Source organism: Schistocerca americana, chromosome 1 (assembly GCF_021461395.2).
Source record: "Schistocerca americana isolate TAMUIC-IGC-003095 chromosome 1, iqSchAmer2.1, whole genome shotgun sequence".
Classification (NCBI taxonomy): Eukaryota; Metazoa; Arthropoda; class Insecta; order Orthoptera; family Acrididae; genus Schistocerca; species Schistocerca americana.
Genome location: NC_060119.1, coordinates 543848333 through 543868082, shown reverse-complemented (window position 1 = coordinate 543868082; position 19750 = coordinate 543848333). Strand labels below are relative to the sequence as shown.

Below are 19750 nucleotides of genomic sequence, written 5' to 3'. Positions count from 1 at the left end.
ATAAATTGGAATTTGACTTTTATACAAGTCTCACAAACATAAATTGACCTGAGATTTCATCCTATTGTTTTCAAGAGATGATAGTGTACGTAGAGAGAGGTAGGTGAGCAGTAAGTAAAATGTTCAATAAAGAAAACATTTTACAGGCTTGTATCCACTAGCAAGTAAACTTCCGCAAGCCACTTACAAAAGCCACTGCCGCAGGTTCTTTCATGTGGAAACACCCCCAAGCAAGTCTACTACTGCACGGTCTGGCAACTTGCAGAAGTAACTTCTTTGAATGCATCTTGCTGAGCATGACAGTTGGTGGGAGTTTTTCTCAAACTTGCAGAATTTTTGTACGTTCAATGCCAGTACAAAAATGTCAGTGCCAAAAAGGACAATGGGGCAAAGACAGATGGGTCTAAACAAATTACCACTGGAACCCCTAAGTATAGCTATTTGGCCACCACAGCTAAGGAAGTGTGAACCGAATATACCGATTACTCTGTGATTCTTCAGTTTCTCGTACTGTATTTGTTGACGGAACGGTCCACAGGTGTACTGCCAATTCATAGTGTCCAGTGGACACAATATTTCGGTGATCAGATGTGTCACCATCATCAGGTGTGCTGACGAACTGAGCTCCTACGGGCGGGCAGCCAACTAATATCCCCTGCCCTCATAAGTCATTCTGTCCATGGTTTGGGCCCGCAGCTGCTCGTCAGCAGTTGTGGTGACACTAGTATTGGCATCGATGATAGCGTTGACATAAGTTTTCTGTCCACCCTAGTCATCAGATCATTTTGTTTGCTGTGAGTCTTCTTAATTAAATTCAGTGCTGGTTTCCAAGTCTTGCTAAGATTATAGCCACAATCTTGGTTGATTTAAATTGTCCCTGGTGTGAACTTCTATTGTATCTCTACTGATAATGTCCCAGTATTTGAAAGTCTGTGCCGAAATCTTGGTATGTACATAATCCATTGTGTGATTCTTGAACAAACAGTGCTCTACGACAGTTGACTCGGGATATGTCAGTTGAGTGTGCCTCTTGTGTTCTCAGCAACAATCTTTGACTGTGTTCAATATATGTCTTCCCACGGTGACATGGAATCTGGTATACGCCCGCCTTCTGAAAACCGAGATCATCTTTGACACTTTCCAGTAATGCTCGTATGTTAGTGGGTGGGCAAAAAACATTTTCACTTGATGATTCTTCAACATGTATCTGATTTTTCCCAATAGAGTGCCAGTGTACGGTGTAAAGACAGTGGCTGCCCCTTCCTCCACAACTTCTGCTTCCACAGGTTGTACTGTTGTAGTGGGGCAGAGAGCGTGCTTAATCTCCCATTCTGGGTACTATTTTTTTCGGAACACAGTTCTGAGGTACTTAGGTGTTCCACCTTCTGGGGCAAACCATCTTTGTCTGAAATGGTGCGCAACCTGTGTACTAGTATTTTTAGTACCCCATTCGTCTGCAAAGGGTGGTGGCAGCTGTCTGCATGCAAATACAGGTCAGTGAGAATTTTCTTCCAATACATATTGTGTCTCAGGATACCATCAGCTCTTCTCTTGACCATAATGTCCAGGAATGGTAATATTTCTTCTACTTTGTTGTCCACAGTGAATTTGATATTGGGGGTGTATGGAGTTCAAATGTGTAAGGAAGTAAAGGAGTTTGTCTCTTTCATGGGGACAGATGATAAACGTGTCATCCACATAACAGAAAAAACACATTGATTTCCATTTAGATGATGCTAGGGCCTCCACCTCAAAGTACTCCATAAAAAATTTGCGACACAGGAGAGAGTGGGGTGCCCATTGCGATTCCTTCTGTATCTTCATAGAATTCACCATTAAACAGAAAATGAGTGGAGATTAGGACATGCCTGAAAAGACTGGTGGATGTCTTGTCAAATTTCTGACCAATAAGCTCTAGTGCCTCTCACAGAGGTATCCTGGTAAATAATGAAACAACTTCAAAACTCACCAGAATACCTGAGTTTTTCACCTTCAAGTTGTTGAGGCATTTTACAAAATCCACAGACTTGCGTACATGATGAATGCATTTACCAACATAAGGGCTTAGTGTTTCTGTCATGTATTTTACTAGCAAATAATGTTAGCGTCATAATGTTGCTGACGGAGGTGCAATGGCATCCCATCTTCGTGAACTTTGGGGAGTCCATAAAGTCTTGGCAGTACAGGTCCTTGAAGTAACAGTTTTTTGGTGAGCCCCTCTAATAATTCTGTGTCCTAGGATAATTGTGCATCCTTTAGAAGAGTCCTAGTCCTGTTCTCCACATTCTTTGTAGGGTCAACTTTGATATCCCTTTAGGAATCGTCATCTAGCAGATTCTGTATTTTCTCATTGTTGTCCTTGTGGGAAAGAACAGCAGTAGCGCTGCCTTTGTCAGGCGATATGACAACTATCTCAGGACATTCTCTTAGGTCCCAAATAGCTGCCCTCTCTTGCAGGTAATGTTCGATTTTGTAGGCTTAGTTCTTGTCAGAGCATGGCAGGTTTCACAACATACTACTTCAACTGTTTCAGGTGGTAGTCACACCACAACTTGCTCAACTGCACTGATGATGTATGTCTGAGGCTGGTTTGAGCTTAGGGATGCAAGCAAAGTTAAGTCCCTTCTCCAGAACTGAAACTGCATGACTCAGTTCCAGTTGTTTTTGCTCAAGGCAAAGACACAAGATTATTTCAGTATGTATTACATAAATTACTTCCAAAGTCTGGAGATACTGACTGGAATACAACCGCTAAAATTTGCATTAAATTGGATAAACATTTGTGCAAAAAATGTCACATGTTTATTCGATTGTCAATTGTAATATAAAACAGTTCTTTGTGCTTAAGAGTATGACATGCTATAAGAGAACTAAATACAATCTGCCTAAAAATTTTAACTGTTCAGAAAGTAGAATAAGAAATACAGAAAGTAGACTAATTAAATTAGTGACAACAGAGATTTTATAAAATTTCATCCGGTCTATCACAAAACACATTTCACATGTACCACACTAAAAACTATACATACATCAGCGAAGTTAAGCCTGTTTGCTTGCTTTCGAAATTCAGTCATGGCATATCGTTCTTTCATCTTCCGAACCCTCTTACCACCTCGTTTCTTTCTACCAGCATCAATAGGTTTTGGAAGAGGCTTCACAAATTTCACTGGTGGAGGCTCCTATGAAATTGAAAAAAATATGAAATAACTCAAATGAATATTAGTGACTGCATCACTTAAAAAAATAATAATAAAATGTTATAAGTAAAAAGCAGTGAAAATTATGAGCTGCAAATGTAGAGTAACATACAGAGAACAACTGTTATTGACTTTATTTTCGAACACTAAATTCTACTTTTTTTTAAAAAAAAAGAGGGAAATATCACAGCAGATGTTTGGCGAAAAGAATTGAAAATCATAAGGTGTGAGGTCTTCCTTGCATTCACTTTTGTCAGTCAGTGTGGGGACATATCTTGGAAACGGCATTAACAACAGTAGATTGAGTACTTTGACTTGCATGCACCAGTGCACCTTGAGAATGTTGTTCAAAAATGTTTCTTGGGCATGCAGTTCTTCTCCTTTTGGGATGAGAAAGTAATCATACACGGGCAAATCTTAAAAGAAATTTTGATATGAATATATTTTGGTAGAGGTCTGCTGAAAAAAATGCTTGTATTCTGTGATCAAGTGTGGGATTCATGTTGAACATTGTCCTATCAAGGCTTGTATTTTGTTGCTTCTCCTACATATTCTTGAAAAGTTTAAGATGATGTGCTCCAACATAAGATCTTCTATTACAGCCTTATTCTTTTTTATGTGATTATTGATTACAGCTGAGAAAAAGTCCATTATTCTGCCTGAACTCTTTGAGCTCTTTACTTTTCAGGATGAGCATCATCAGGGAATTTCATACGCATGACTGCTGCTTCATCTGTGAAACTTATACAGATACATTTTGTTACCTGTTATGATGTTGACCATCAAACTTTACCAGCCAGAATTAAATACAGCAGGTATCAATTGACAGAACTCACAATTATGAGCAGTTTCTTCCTAGACTGGAATGGTGTCCAAATCCTTCCCAGCAAGGAGACTCATGTAAGATCTTGCTTCAAAGTGCAGCAGTTATACTCTTTCTTCTTGAAACACAAAACACATTTTCTCCAACAATGACCGCTGCTATGTAGCCAGAAAACTACAGTCTTAGAGGTAAATCTTTGCACACCTGAATTTATTGAGGTAACAAATGACTATCTGTGATCATGAAAAGAAAATCCCCAATAACAATGACAAAATAATAGAAAAGAAGCCACTAACGCCATAGAGAAGTTACACGAAATTGCACAAAGAACTGGCCTGCAAATCTCATATGAGAAAACCCAGTACATAGAAAGAGTGCCACAAGACAAATTGCCAATTGTGACAACCCATGGGAAAATCGTACAAGTACCACATTTTAAGTACCTGGGAGAAATCATCCCGCCATCAGGGATCAACCTAAAGGCCAATGAGGAAAGAATAAAAAAACTACAGAAAGCATATAAACTCATGTGGACCTATTATAACAAAAACTCCATATCCATTAACGCAAAATTGAGGCACTACAACACTGTCGTACTTCCGGAGGCACTGTATGCATCTGAAACAACACAAATAGGTGGGCAAACTAAAATCAAAGAAATAGAGAAACAAGAAAGGAAAATTCTCAGGAAAATTTTTGGCCCGATACAAGAGCAAGGAATCTGGATGAAGAGACCCACATCAGAATTATACAAATACGCAGACAAGATTACGGATACAATAAGGAAAAGAAGAATGCAATTCTACGGACATATCCATAGGATGAATGAAAACAGAATTTCAAAGTGAATTCTTTAAGTCCATATCCATTCCATGGGAAAACAAAATGGATAAAAGAAGTTGAAGACGACCTCAGACAAGCACACATAACAGTAAAAAATGCAGAAAATAGAACTGAATTCAGGAATATATATATATATATATATATATAAAAAAACAAAGATGAGGTGACTTACCGAACAAAAGCGCTGGCAGGTCGATAGACACACAAACAAACACAAACATACACACAAAGTTCAAGCTTTCGCAACAAACTGTTGCCTCATCAGGAAAGAGGGAAGGAGAGGGGAAGACGAAAGGAAGTGGGTTTTAAGGGAGAGGGTAAGGAGTCATTCCAATCCCGGGAGCGGAAAGACTTACCTTAGGGGGAAAAAAGGACAGGTATACACTCGCACACACGCACATATCCATCCACACATACAGACACAAGCAGACATATGTCTGCTTGTGTCTGTATGTGTGGATGGATATGTGCGTGTGTGCGAGTGTATACCTGTCCTTTTTTCCCCCTAAGGTAAGTCTTTCCGCTCCCGGGATTGGAATGACTCCTTACCCTCTCCCTTAAAACCCACTTCCTTTCGTCTTCCCCTCTCTTTCCCTCTTTCCTGATGAGGCAACAGTTTGTTGCGAAAGCTTGAACTTTGTGTGTATGTTTGTGTTTGTTTGTGTGTCTATCGACCTGCCAGCGCTTTTGTTCGGTAAGTCACCTCATCTTTGTTTTTATATATAATTTTTCCCACGTGGAATGTTTCCTTCCATTATATATATATATATATATATATATATATATATATAAAAATAAAATTTGACACCACAACACAGAAGAGACCAGGATGCAGAATGCAAATGGACAGTGGAGTGAAAGAAACAACACAGTGAACACATGAAGAAAATTTGGGCTCAGAAAAAACATAAACAATCATCATAAAGGAATTCAAGTTCAAACGCTCTCTTAAATGGGAATAATCGAAAATAACAATAATAATAATAATAATAATAATAACAACAAAAGTTCAAGTTACTGATTTTTCCTGGACCCACTCTCAAATCACAAGCAACCATCACTTGAAAATGCTGTCTTCCAATCCCATGGCTACCAATAACGAAGTGCAGTGCTCTGCAAAGCACATACGTTTAAGAAATATTACTCAAGTTAAGCTCTGAACTGCAGAACAAAAGGTAATTTATTTTCAGTTGGGACTACATAAAATTACCTTTATCTCCACATATAAAAGGAAATGTCATGACTGACTTTATCACCTAGCCCAAACCGCTAAGGATAGAAACCTGAAATTCGGAGATAGCGTTGGTCTTATAGTGTAGGCATTATTTAAGAATGGATTTTTCAAAATTCCACCACTATGGGAGTGAAATATGGGTTGAAAGATTTTTTTGAAAATATATCATTATCAAGGCACCTTTGAAGTTAGAATTACAGAAAATCAGTATTTGGTTTCTTGGTCAGAAATATCTGTATGAGCATTTTTGGAAAGTTAACACTGTGGGGGTGAAAGTTGTTGTTGGAAGAAAATAAAGATTATTATAGAGCTACTAAAGCATTTTTAAAGCTACATATATGAAAATTGGTATTTTACTTCTTGGTTAGTAATAAAAAAATAAATAAAAAAATTCCAGTTTCCATGTCTTTGGAAATTCAGTCCCTATGGAGGTGAAATAGGGGCATCAACTCGTGGTCTTGTGGTAGCATTCTCTCTTCCTGTGCACGAGATTCTGGGTTCTATTCCTGGAAGGGTCAGGGATTTTCTCTGCCTTGAGATGACTGGGTGTTGTGTGTCCATCATCATCAAACTCCCCTGCATGGGGCCTCCCAGTCAACAATGCCATACAATCATTTCATTTCATTTCAGGGGCATGAAAATTTGTATGAAAATAATTTGTTATATTACAACATTTTTAAACTGAAATCTACGAAAACTGGTATTTGACTTCCAAAGAAATATACATTAGGACATGGAAGTTTTTATGCAAGAACCCAAATGCGGGATTGATGAAGGACTCTGACTCCGACTACCAGAATTGCTGTTTGGCTAGAAGTACATTTGGAAATAACCATACATCTATGGCCTTAATAAGTGTGAAAAGTTTAGAACATGTTGCAATTTGTGAATAATGTAGAAATTTGATTAAAAACTGTGCAGGCCATACAGTCTACATGAGTGGAGCAATGGGCACTAAGGTAGATTATTATAAAAATAGGGACAAATGCCACATACTTGTTAAGCTGTTGACATTTTTTCTATAGTGAAGTAGTCTTTGAAATTGACTCTCCAAAATAATGACAGTAGGAGTTGAGTGTTGCGTATTTCAAAACTTACAGTCAGTTTGTCCAGCTTTTTTTCAATTTCTTCTCTAAACTGCTTGCCAATGTGACCATCTGCACTTATATGACAAGCATCAACACGTGCTGCTAATGTGCTTTTAGCAGCTACTAGCCTCGCTGCTTTGCGCCTGAGATCCTGAAATCATATAATTTAATACTTTAACAAAGTCACAAGCCGTAAGTGGAATACTGAAAAGTTATTTACTTCCAAATTATCCAGCACAAAAATATTCTTAGTTAATTACAGCGTTAAATAATGATATGCATGTTTGAAATTTACATTTCAGTATCAGGGTTTCTAAAAAGGAATGAATTATGGTAGACCCCAAGCAGAAACGCAGAATTTTAGATAAACTGAACTGAGGTTCTTAGCAAAAAGCCACTGCTGCTAAGTACAATGTTTGACAAACAATGTTGTTGTTGTTGTTGTTGTTGTTGTGGTCTTCAGTCCTGAGACTGGTTTGATGCAGCTCGCCATGCTACCCTATCCTGTGCAAGCTTTTTCATCTCCCAGTACCTACTGCAGGCTACATCCTTCTGAATCTGCTTAGTGTATTCATCTCTTGGTCTCCCTCTACGATTTTTACCCTCCACGCTGCCCTCCAATACTAAATTGGTGAGCCCTTGATGCCTCAGAACATGTCCTACCAACCGATCCCTTCTTCTGGTCAAGTTGTGCCACAAACTTCTCTTCTCCCCAATCCTATTCAATACTTCCTCATTAGTTATGTGATCTACCCATCTAATCTTCAGCATTCTTCTGTAGCACCACATTTCGAAAGCTTCTATTCTCTTCTTGTCCAAACTATTTATCGTCCATGTTTCACTTCCATACATGGCTACACTCCATACGAATACTTTCAGAAATGACTTCCTGACACTTAAATCAATACTGGATGTTAACAAATTTCTCTTCTTCAGAAACGCTTTCCTTGCCATTGCCAGCCTACATTTTATATCCTCTCTACTTCGACCATCATCAGTTAGTTTGCTCCCCAAATAGCAAAACTCCTTTACTACTTTAAGTGCCTCATTTCCTAATCTAATTCCCTCAGCATCACCCGACTTAATTAGACTACACTCCATTATCCTTGTTTTGCTTTTGTTGATGTTCATCTTATATCCTCCTTTCAAGACACTGTCCATTCCATTCAACTGCTCCTCCAAGTCCTTTGCTGTCTCTGACAGAATTACAATGTCATCGGCGAACCTCAAAGTTTTTATTTCTTCTCCATGAATTTTAATACCTACTCCGAATTTTTCTTTTGTTTCCTTTACTGCTTGCTCAATATACAGATTGAACAACATCGGGGAGAGGCTACAACCCTGTCTTACTCCCTTCCCAACCACTGCTTCCCTTTCATGTCCCTCGACTCTTATAACTGCCATCTGGTTTCTGTACAAATTGTAAATAGCCTTTCGCTCCCTGTATTTTACCCCTGCCACCTTTAGAATTTGAAAGAGAGTATTCCAGTCAACATTGTCAAAAGCTTTCTCTAAGTCTACAAATGCTAGAAACGTGGGTTTGCCTTTCCTTAATCTTTCTTCTAAGATAAGTCGTATGGTCAGTATTGCCTCACGTGTTCCAGTGTTTCTACGGAATCCAAACTGATCTTCCCCGAGGTTGGCTTCTACTAGTTTTTCCATTCGTCTGTAAAGAATTCGTGTTAGTATTTTGCAGCTGTGACTTATTAAGCTGATAGTTCGGTAATTTTCACATCTGTCAACACCTGCTTTCTTTGGGATTGGAATTATTATATTCTTCTTGAAGTCTGAGGGTATTTCGCCCGTTTCATACATCTTGCTCACCAGATGGTAGAGTTTTGTCAGGACTGGCTCTCCCACGGCCGTCAGTAGTTCCAATGGAATATTGTCTACTCCGGGGGCCTTGTTTCGACTCAGGTCTTTCAGTGCTCTGTCAAACTCTTCACGCAGTATCATATCTCCCATTTCATCTTCATCTACATCCTCTTCCATTTCCATGTTGTATGACATCAAAAAGAAAGATGTTATTCTACAGCATGCAACACAAATGGAGAGCAAGTTGGGAAAACTGAGAGTGAAGAACTGGACGTATCTGTTTACAGATGATTCATACAACACAGCAAAGGAATTCCTGTCAGTGGCCCAATAATACAGGAAAAATCAGTTGCATTTAACAAATAACTTGTTAGTAACTTGTTTGCAGCAAGCGAGATGTGGCTATCAAACTGAAAAACACGACGTGGTGTTGCAGCAGATGACATTCACTGGGGAAAGTCGCTCAGCTAATGAAAAAGATGCAAAAGAGTTGGCAAAGGTGAGATGGAAGATAGAGGCAGAAGATTCAACAGGATGCCTTGTACAATGCTGATGAAACTGGCTTCTTCTCCAAGAAGCTTCCTCCAAAACACTAGATGTGAAGGATAAGAAGGAAGCGTATGGGTTTAAACAACAGAAACAGAAAGTTAACATTAATGGTGTGTTGTACCGCAAATGGCACTCCTACTCCACCACTTACAGTGACACAGAAATCTCAAAATCCACACTGTTTTCAACAGAGCAACAGAAATATATGAGGCTTTGGTTTCGACATCACTGCTGTAAACCCGTGTTACCTCACTAGTTATGACCCTTTTGAGCAAATCAGGATCACTGAAACCACGCAAGAGTGCCCGAATGATGGTCATGTGATGGTTCTTCTGATCAAAATTGAAAAGGTATGGAACAAACTTCGCTGACACATGTATAATTACCAAAACATCCGAAAAAATTGCATGACACAAGCCAACTGATATGCCAACATCCTTAGCAACTTCCCTTATGGTAATTCGACAATTTTCCGAAACAATTTCCTCACAGCTTTGACGTTATCTGTTGTTGATGTGCTGGGGCATCCAGAGCGAGGTCCACCACTGGCATTTTCTCGGCCATCTTGGAAAAGGTTGTACCAGTGATAAACATTTTTTTTGGTACTTAGAGCAGACTCACCATATGCCACTGTTAACATTTCAAGTTTTTTAGAGCACTTGGTTCCATTTTTCACACAAAATTTGATGCAAATTCTTTGCTCCATTTTTTATAATAACTGAAAATTGCCGAGCACACTAAAACACGTCTAACCTTTCTATCTGTCAAAACAAATGAAGCACGCTGAAAACTTGAAGCTGTGAACATATGTTCGGGACATGTGCACTAACATAACAAAAAAGAAAAGATGTATAGTCAAATGTATGTTGCCCTGCAATTTGAGAAGTCACCTTACTTTTTGAACAGCCCTCGTATTACCAGTGCAACACTGTGCTCAGAAGAAAGTGTGGATGGACAGAGAAATAGCCTCTTGGTGGTTCCACATAACATTTCTACCAGCTGTAAGAAAAGAGGCAAAAAATAAAAATCTTCTACTGAAAGCTATATTAATAACCGACAATAAAAAAAATGTCGTGTGACGAGGGCCTCCCATCGGGTAGACCGCTCGCCTGGTGCAAGTCTTTCGATCTGACACCACTTCGGCGACTTGCACATCGATGGGAATGAAATGATGATGATTAGGACAACAACACAACACCCAGTCCCTGAGCGGAGAAATGCTCCCCCACCATTCTTCTGATGTGGCTCTAAAGACCAATGTTATGCAAGCATTCATTCTTGCACACAATGTCATAGCCATGATTCAGCCAGGTAATTTTGGAAACAATTAAATGTAATTGTCAATGGGCAGTTCATCGAACTAATGTGAAAAGAACTCTACCAAGGTTATGTTGAAGGTGTGGAATGCACTCAACTTAGGTGATGTGTTCCAAAGAGCAGAAGCATGGGATAAACTAGAGAATGCTACCATACTGAAGAGATGGAAAAAAATGTGCCCATCCATTGTTGCAGAGCTGAAGGTAGTACTGAGTGACACTGATGAGTCCGTCAATTTGGTAACATAAACTGCTGGTACTTTGAACATTGACATGTTCCACAAGCTTCAAAGAGTAGGATAAATTGATGAAGAAATAATGAAAAGTGTGCACAATGGTAGTAATGAAAGTGATGAAGAAGGGCACATATGAGGGTGGAGCATGAAACTTTCTCACTCTACTGGTACTGAAGATGCAGACAATCTTCCTAGAGCACATTATGCTACAACCAGATACATGCAGTACTGATGTAACGCCAGCAAAACGGGTGAGTGATAAAGCATGCCACCATCACGTACCACCATTACAACAACTAAAAAGTCAGGATTTTTTTTGTAGTGAGTGATGCTACTGTATGTGTACGTACACACACACACACACACACACACACACACACACACACACACACACATCACCAAGTTTTCTATGGACATGGATGCACAAGATGTGTTCAACAAGTAATGCAACTTTTTTTTTTTTAAGAAAGCTGGTTGGTTATATTCAGGATTCCAATACGCCGTATTATACACCACTTTTTTGGCTACAAAACCCCATTTTTCAATTACTCTCCGTTCAATGTGATGGCCTTATGCCATCATACTGGGAGGGTATGTATGCCCACAAGATACTTCTCTAATGGTTGTTATTGGAACCAACATCCTGCTGCATCAATAACCTCCCTATCATCCTTGTACTGCTACATGTAGAGTGCATCCTTCATTGGGCCAAGAAGGTGGAAGACAGAGGGTGTGAGATCCGACCTGCAGAGTAGAAGAGGATGAACAATCCAATACAGTTTTGTGAGCTCCTCTCAGGTGCACAGATGTGCGAGGCCTTGCGTTGTCATAGAGAGTGAAAAGTTCATTTGCATTTTTGAGACGACGAACAAGCTGAAGTCGTTTCTTCAATTTCCTGAAGGTAGCACAACCACTTCCATGTTGATCGTTGCACTATAAGGGAGGACATCAAAAAGACTCAGCATCCCAGAAGACCGTGTTCTACTGGCTGAGGGTGCGGCTTTGAACTTTTTCTCCCCTGGAGAAGTGGTGTGGCGCCACTCCACGGATTGCAGTTTTGTTTCCAGTTCCAAGTGATGAACCCATGTTTCATCACACGTAGCAACATTCAACAGAAAATAGTCACAGTCAGCCTCCTAACATGCAACCTATTCCACAAAGATGGTCCTTCATTGTTTTTTATAGTCCTGCGTTAGGTGGCAAGAAACTGCAGCTTTACATCTTTGAGTACCCCGACTGGTGGACAAGTGTGTCAGTACTACCAACAGAGGTGTCCAGTTGTGCAGCAAGGTGTTTGGTTGGGATCCGTCGATCACCTTGAATACCAGTGTCTGTAAATTTCAACACTGCATTACCCACAGCTGTGTGTGGCTTGCTGACATGCGGGAGAGCTGACAGGTTTTCCCGGCTGTGTTGTGACAATGAAAGAGGCTTCACCCAATGAATCATGTTTTGGCTCACGGTCAGGTCTCTTTAGACATTCTGCAAGTGCTGATCAATATCCAGGATGCTCTGGATTTCTACCGAAAGAACTCGATGACAGCTCTCTGCTTACAACATACCTCCATTACAGACACCATTTTGAAGGTGAAGTGTACTGTCACCACCTCACCACCTATCAGAATCCCATGAAACTATTGGGGCTGAAGCAAAATATTGCACTATGACACACAACAAATTCCAGATATTTTGAGCAAAATTGGCCAAGAAAGAAAATATGTTGTGTCAATTATTGAATGCACCTCGTAGTTTTTGATTTAATAAAGTATAGTCCCTATGTGCTTAAACTAAATTTTATACACTCTCAATAACCTGGCATTTAGACTAATACGCTATCCCCCTACCACACACACACACACACACACACACACACACACACACACACACACACACCCGCGCGCGCGCGCGTGCAAACACAACTCACACACACGACTGCAGTCTCCGTTTTAGTTGTCTGAGACTGCAGTCGCGAGCGTGCGTGTGTGTGTGTGTGTGTGTGTGTGTGTGTGTGTGTATTTTTGTTGAAGGCCTTACTGGTCGAAAGCTTTGTGTGTGGCAGTGTTTTTGTTGTGCCTATCTGCGACTCAGCATTTCCGCTATATGGTAAGTAGCAACTTTCCTTTTCATAATATCATTCCATTACTTCCTGGATTTTCCATTGTTTGAAATGGCCAGATTTGTGGGAGTCTAGCGTATTTCAAAATTTCCCATTTCACTTCCCAACCCTGTATGACATTCAGGTTGCCATAATTAAATAAAATGCTAATAAAGAACAAGAAGAGAGAAGCACTTTGATGTAAGTAAATATAAATGCATAATTTATGTAAGTACATACATTATGTGTATCCCTTCCTTTCATAATGGTTGGTTGGTTTTGGGGTTTGATGGGAACTAAACATCAGGGTCATCAGTCCCCAGTTCCAAACAGACATACTTGTAAAAGGCCTATACAGTAAAAGTGTAACCTCTGGACCCAGAGGGAGGGAACACCAAGGGGTACAGAGCTAAAATGAACACCGCAGTAACACAAAATAGAGGACATTTAAAAGGAGCAGAGCAAATAGTTGACCAGGGTAAAACAGACTACAGTGGTTGATGAATCAGGTAAAAGGTCAACCTCTCAACTACAAATGAAGAACCTCCAGCTGGAAAGCGTTGATAGACGTACCAACACAACTTGTTACCATAAAAGACACTATTTTGGTATCCACATCACAATTAAAAGTCGCGGGAGTGGGTGTAGCCTGAGAAATCATGTGGGCTCTCGCACTAGAGCGAGTGATAAGACCCAGCTGCACGGATAAAACGTAAAACTGAGTCAGCTATAGAGGCATCAGCCCCTAGAATTAAAGGAAGTGCAGCTGGTAAATTAAAGGACTGCCGCAAGGGGGCTAAAAGGGGGCAGTCCACCAGCAGATGCACCACTGTCAGCCCTGCATCACAGAGACACTTGGGCGGGTTCTCATGACGAAGGAGATAGCTGTGGGTCAACCGCATATGTCCAATTTGGAGACGGCAGAGAACAACTGAGTCCCTATGTGTGCCCCTCAAGGATGAGTTCCATACGGTTGTGGACGACTTGACCATGCAGAGTTTATTTGGCGTGTTCAAGACAGACCATTCAGAGCTCCAGACATCACGGACCTTGCTATGTAGGGCTGACTGGAGGTCTTTTTTCATGACACCAAGCTCCAGGGGTGGCGAAGTGGTGGCCTGCTTGGCCAACCGATCGACACGTTTGTTTCCTGGAATTCCGATGTGGCCCGGGGTCCACACAAACGTCGCTGAACGACCACACTCAGCGAGAGCAAAAATAGAAACTTGAATACCATGCACCAAAGGGTCCCGAGAAAAACACTGGTCGAGTGCTTGAAATCCACTCAGGGAGTCACTGCATATGACAAATGACTCCCTAGGGCAGGAGGAAAGGTGAGCGAGTGCACGATAAAGAGCAACCAGCTCCGCAGCGAAAACACTGCTCCCACAAGGCAGGGAATGCTGCTCAACGTAGTCGCTGTGGATGAAAGCAAACCCAGTGCGTCCATCAACCACAGAACAATCAGTGTAGACTACATCTGCATCGTGAAATGAGGCAAGAAGAGCCAGGAACTGTTGAAGACTGGCAGGTGGAACGGAGGACTTGGAGTCGCAGGACAAATACAAGCAAAGCCGCAAGCGAGGGAGGGACCAAGGAAGGGTAGAAGAAGAGGGCCGGAAGGATGGAGGAAGAGGAAAGGACTTGAGTGACGAGAGAAGGAAATGAATGCAATCGAGAGACCCGACCTAGGCCGCCGTCGTGTGGAGGGGAGTGCAGAAGATGGAAAAAGGAGCCTGCAATTTGGGTGGTCGGGGGCGATGTATGGACGCGGGCGATGTATGACGCAAGCAACTGTTGTTGGCGGAATCTTAGGGGGATTCCAGCTTCTACGAGAAGGCTAGTCACTGGACCAGTGTGGAAGGCACCTGTCGTCAGTCTGACGCCACAATGTAGAATCGGGTCGAGGATCTGCAATGTTGCAAGGTGCTGCTGAGTCATACACCATGCTCCCGTAGTCGAGACGGGACTGGACTAAGGCCTTATAGAGCTGTAGGAGGGTTGTTCGTGCAGTCCTCCAAACGGTGTGGCTGAGGCAGCAAAGGATGTTGAGGTGCCGCCAGCACCATTGTTTAAGCTCGCAAAGATGAGGTGTCCAAGTGAGGTGAGCATCAAACAGCATGCCAATGAAGCGATGCGTCTCCTCAATACAAAGGAGTTCATTGGCAAGGTAGGCTCTGGATGGAGGTGGACCGTGCGACGATGACAGAAATGCATCACTCGGGTCTTGGAGGCTGAGAACTGAAAACCATGGTTGGATGCCCAAAAATGAGCCTTCTGGATAGCTCCCTGCAGCCGCCATTCAGCGACACTGATGCTTGGGGAACTGTAATAAAGACAAAAGTCACCGGCATATACAGAGGAACAGACTGATGAGCCCACCGCAGCCGCAAGATCATTAATCGCCACCAAAAAGAGGGGAACACTGAGAACCAAGCCCTGTGGGACACAGTTCTCCTGAATATGAGCAGAGCTAAAATATGTGCAAACTTGAACCCGAAAGGAGCGATTGGAGAGGAAATTCTGTAGAAAAATCGGAAGTGGACCCCATAAGCCTCATTTGTGCAGTGTAGCAAGGATATGATGGCGCCAGGTGTTATCGTACGTTTCCGAAGATAAAAGAAAACAGCAACTAGATGTTCTCGCCGAGTAAAAGCTGTACAAATAGCCTGCTCTAGCGAAACTAAATTGTCAATCGCTGAGTGGCCCTGACGGAAGCCTCCCTGTTGCTGGGCTAGGAAGCCCCGAGCTTTGAGGATCCACATGAACCGCCGACTCACCATCCGTTCCAGAGTTTGCACATAACATTGGTAAGGCAGATAGGGCGATAGCTATCAACCACCAGCGGATCTGCACCAAGTTTCAGCACCGGGATGGTAACGCTATCCTGCCAACGGGTTGGGAAAACGCCCTCCGTCCAGATGCGATTACAACAGGGCGAGTAATTCACCCTGACAGTACGCCGAGAGATGGCGAAGAAACTAGTTGTGAATTTGGTCTGGACCTGGAGAGGTATCGGGGAAAGCTGTAAGGGCACTTTGGAAGTCCCATTCACTAAGCGGGGCATTGTATCGTTCCCAACAGTGCGTGCGAAATGACAACTGCGTACGCTCAGCCTGCTCTTTAATAGCGTGGAATTCTGTGCTGTAGCCTGCTGTCGCGGAAATACGAGCGTAGTACTCTGCCAGCTGTTCGGCGATGGCAATTGGGTCAGTGCAAAGTATACCCCAAAGAGAAAGGCAAGGGACAGACGCATGAGGGTGAAAGCCAAAAATGCACCGAACCTGCGACCACACCTGAGATGGGGAGGTGCGAGAACCTAAGGTGGCAACATATTGTTCCCAGCAGTCCTGTTTGCTCCGCTGGATTAACTGCCGAGCCCGGGCCCGCAGCCATTTAAGGGCAACCAGATTCTCTAGGGAAGGATGACGCCGGTGTCGTTGCAAGGCTCGCCGGTGGTCCCGGATAGCTTCTGCAATCTCTGGTGTCCACCAAGGGACTGACTTATGCCTTAGGGTACTTGATGAACAGGGGACAGTTACCTCGGCTGCAGCAATGGCCATAGTGACCTCGTCCACAGCCAAATCAATGTCACCAGGAAGCGGAGCAATGGCCATAGTAGCCGAGTTGTAGGCTGCCCAATCAGCTCCACGAAGAGACCATTGTGGCAGCTGGTCAGGGGGTTGGGATTGAAGAAGAGAAACCAGGATAGGAAAGTGGTCACTACAACAGAGGTCATTGTGGACCCTCCAACTGAGGTATGTAAGAAGGCCTGGGCTACTAAGAGAGAGGTCAATGGCCAAGTATGTGCCATGAGTCAAGCTAAAATATGTGGGAGCATCAGTGTTAAGGAGGCAAAAGTTCTGCTGTGCCAAGAGAGCCTCAACGTTCCTACCCTGGCCCGAGATCTGGGCCCCACCCCATAAAGGGTGGTGGGCATTAAAGTCCCCCAAAAGGAGGAATGGCAGGGGGAGCTGGGCAAACAAGGCAGCTAGGTCGGCAAGAGGGACAACCTCATCCGGGGGAAGGTAGAGGGAACAGATGGTAAGCTCCATTCCATCCCGGATTCTAACAGCCACAGCCTCTAGAGCAGTGTGAAGTGGCACTGGGGCACTAGGAACAATGGCAAGAACATAAACACAGACACCGCCAGACACCCTGTCGTATTCTACATGGTTCTTATAGTAACTCCAGTAGCCACAGAGGGAGGGGGTCTGCCAAACAAGAAACCATGTTTCCTGTATGGGAAGCGACACAAAAGCTGTTTCAACTCAGCAAGGTGTTGGAAAAAACCATGGCAATTCCATTGAAGGATAATGGTATCCGACTGTGAAGACATGAAAGAACTTTGGGGGGGGGGGGGGGGGGGGGGGGGGGGGGGGTGAGGATAGGTTATGCCTTAGAAGCGCTCGCCGCCACCGATTGCGAAGTAGCCTGATCAACTTCCATAGGAGCTGCGGGTCGACCAACATCTAGCTCCTGAGGGGACACTAGATGCTCCACATCATCTTCAGGTGGAGTGGTGAACTCCTTTTCTGTCTCTATGTCCTTCTCCTTTTGCTTTTTCTTCTTTTTGTCCCTCCGTTTATCAGGCTGAGTGGGCTTTTCCGACCCAGTCTCATGGACCGAGGTGGACCTGGAAGCCATACGGCCCTCAGGTGGTGGCTCTTTCAGCCACTGGCTGACATCTGGAGGGGCAGTAAGCATGAAAGGGAGGGCACCAAGTGATCCCTTCCGCGCGAGGCGAGCCGGAGGAGGCGGGCCCTTCTCCTGTGCAGAGGTGGGTACTGAAGTCCCCGAAGGAGGAGGGGTTGTTACTCCCGATGTTGATAGCAGGGGAGCAACGGAAGAGAGTGTTCCCCCAACTACCTGGTGGGCAGGAATAGATGGCCGAGCTGGAGGGCCCACAAAAAGCGGCTCAGCTTGGGGGCTCGTTGCCAGGGACGGCGATATCGAAGCTGCTGCAGCAAACATCGATGAAATGCGCATAGGGTGAAGTCGGTCGTACTTGCATTTAGCCTCTGTGTAAGTGAGCCTGTCCAAGGTCTTATACTCCACAATCTTCCATTCTTTTTGATAAACCGCACAGTCTGACGAGCAAGGTTAATGTGTGTCTGCAGTTGACACAAACAGGGGGCAGCAAACACAGGACGTTGGGGGTGGGAGGCATGTTCACTATCCCGACAGGTAGGGTTGGCGTCACATCTTGATGACATACGCCCAAACCTCCAGCACTTAAAGCAGCGCATGGGAGGAGGGACGTAAGGCTTAACATCATATCGATATATAATCACCTTGACCTTCTCGGGCAGGGTGTCTCCCTCGAAAGCCAAGATGAAGGCGCCGGTGGCGACCCTACAATCTTTAGGTCCCCTGAAGACACGTAGTACAAAGTGGACACCGCAGCATTCCAGATTTGCTCGGAGCTCGTCGTCAGACTGCAAGAACAGGTCACGATGAAAAATAAGTCCCTGAATCATAGTGAGGCTCTTATGAGGCGTAATGGAGACTGCAACATCACCGAGCTTGTCACAAGCAAGCAATGCCCGTGACTGTGCTGGGGATGCTGTATGTATGAGGACTGCTCCAGACCTCATTTTAGACAGGTCCTCAACTTCTCCGAACTTGTCCTCTAAATTTTCCCCAAAAAACTGAGGCTTTGTGGTCAGAAATGAGTCCCCATCTGTTCGGCTGCAAAACCAGAAATCGAGGAGAATACGTCTCACCAGGTAATTTAGACCGCCGTTCCTCCCCTAGTATGGACAGGAAAGGGAATGACTGGGGGTCATACTGTAAAGCATTGAACTTTCCTTTCTTAGAGGCTCATGCTTGCACACTATTCGTATTTCATTTCATGGTGGTCCCACGAGCAGCTAGGGAAGGAATGTCCACCCAGACAGAGCCCCGCTTGCCTGGGTAAGCCTAATACAACCGGGGGATGGCAGGTTCCCCAGAGGCCGCCCACTAGCAACTGTTCTACCTCAACAGCCTTGCGTCTCCTCAGCGCGCAGCACACCTTGAGATTGAGGTTTTTTTTGTTTTTTTTTTTTTTTTTGGTTTATACCATCCTCGCGACCCAGGCACTTAAGTCAAGATCCCCAGGCTCTGTATCGTACAAAGTTCCAGCGTTGCGCCTTACGGTGGTCGTTGAAGCACACTCAGAGCTTACGGTATTGAGGACTGGTGGCGCTTCCCAGTCCCCAGCTCAGGGACCCCGGGGTCGCCAAGCCCGTACCCAGCAACTAAATGCTGAGCCCCCTGAGGGGCTTTCATAATGAGAAATGGCAATACATAAAAATAAAATATCATGCCTGGAACAATTCACATTTAGAAGGAACTTATCTGGTATTTAAAACCATTTTTGTGCAGTAAAATATGAAGTGTAATTTACGTTTGAAGTTATCTTTTGCACTGGTACTACATGGAATATCCCCTGAATCTCTTATTTGTATATTCAAGGGTTTGGCAAAGTTAAATATGTTACGATAGATTTGGAGAAACCCGACACTTTTTATTGGAACTGCAGTAATATGTCCACAACTACTCCTGATGTG

At 43.3% G+C, this 19750-nt stretch overlaps 1 protein-coding gene across 1 annotated transcript in view; it reads right to left on the bottom strand.

Moving 5' to 3' along the window:
- The window catches only part of LOC124605780 (U4/U6 small nuclear ribonucleoprotein Prp31), a 74048-nt gene that overhangs the window by 1494 nt on the left and 52804 nt on the right, over positions 1-19750 (bottom strand). The window contains exons 7-8 of the mRNA XM_047137669.1: positions 7196-7336; positions 3030-3179 (exon numbers count right to left, since the gene is read on the bottom strand). Coding sequence (XP_046993625.1) covers positions 3030-3179; positions 7196-7336 — 291 coding nt within the window. The remainder of the gene's footprint in view (positions 1-3029; positions 3180-7195; positions 7337-19750) is intronic.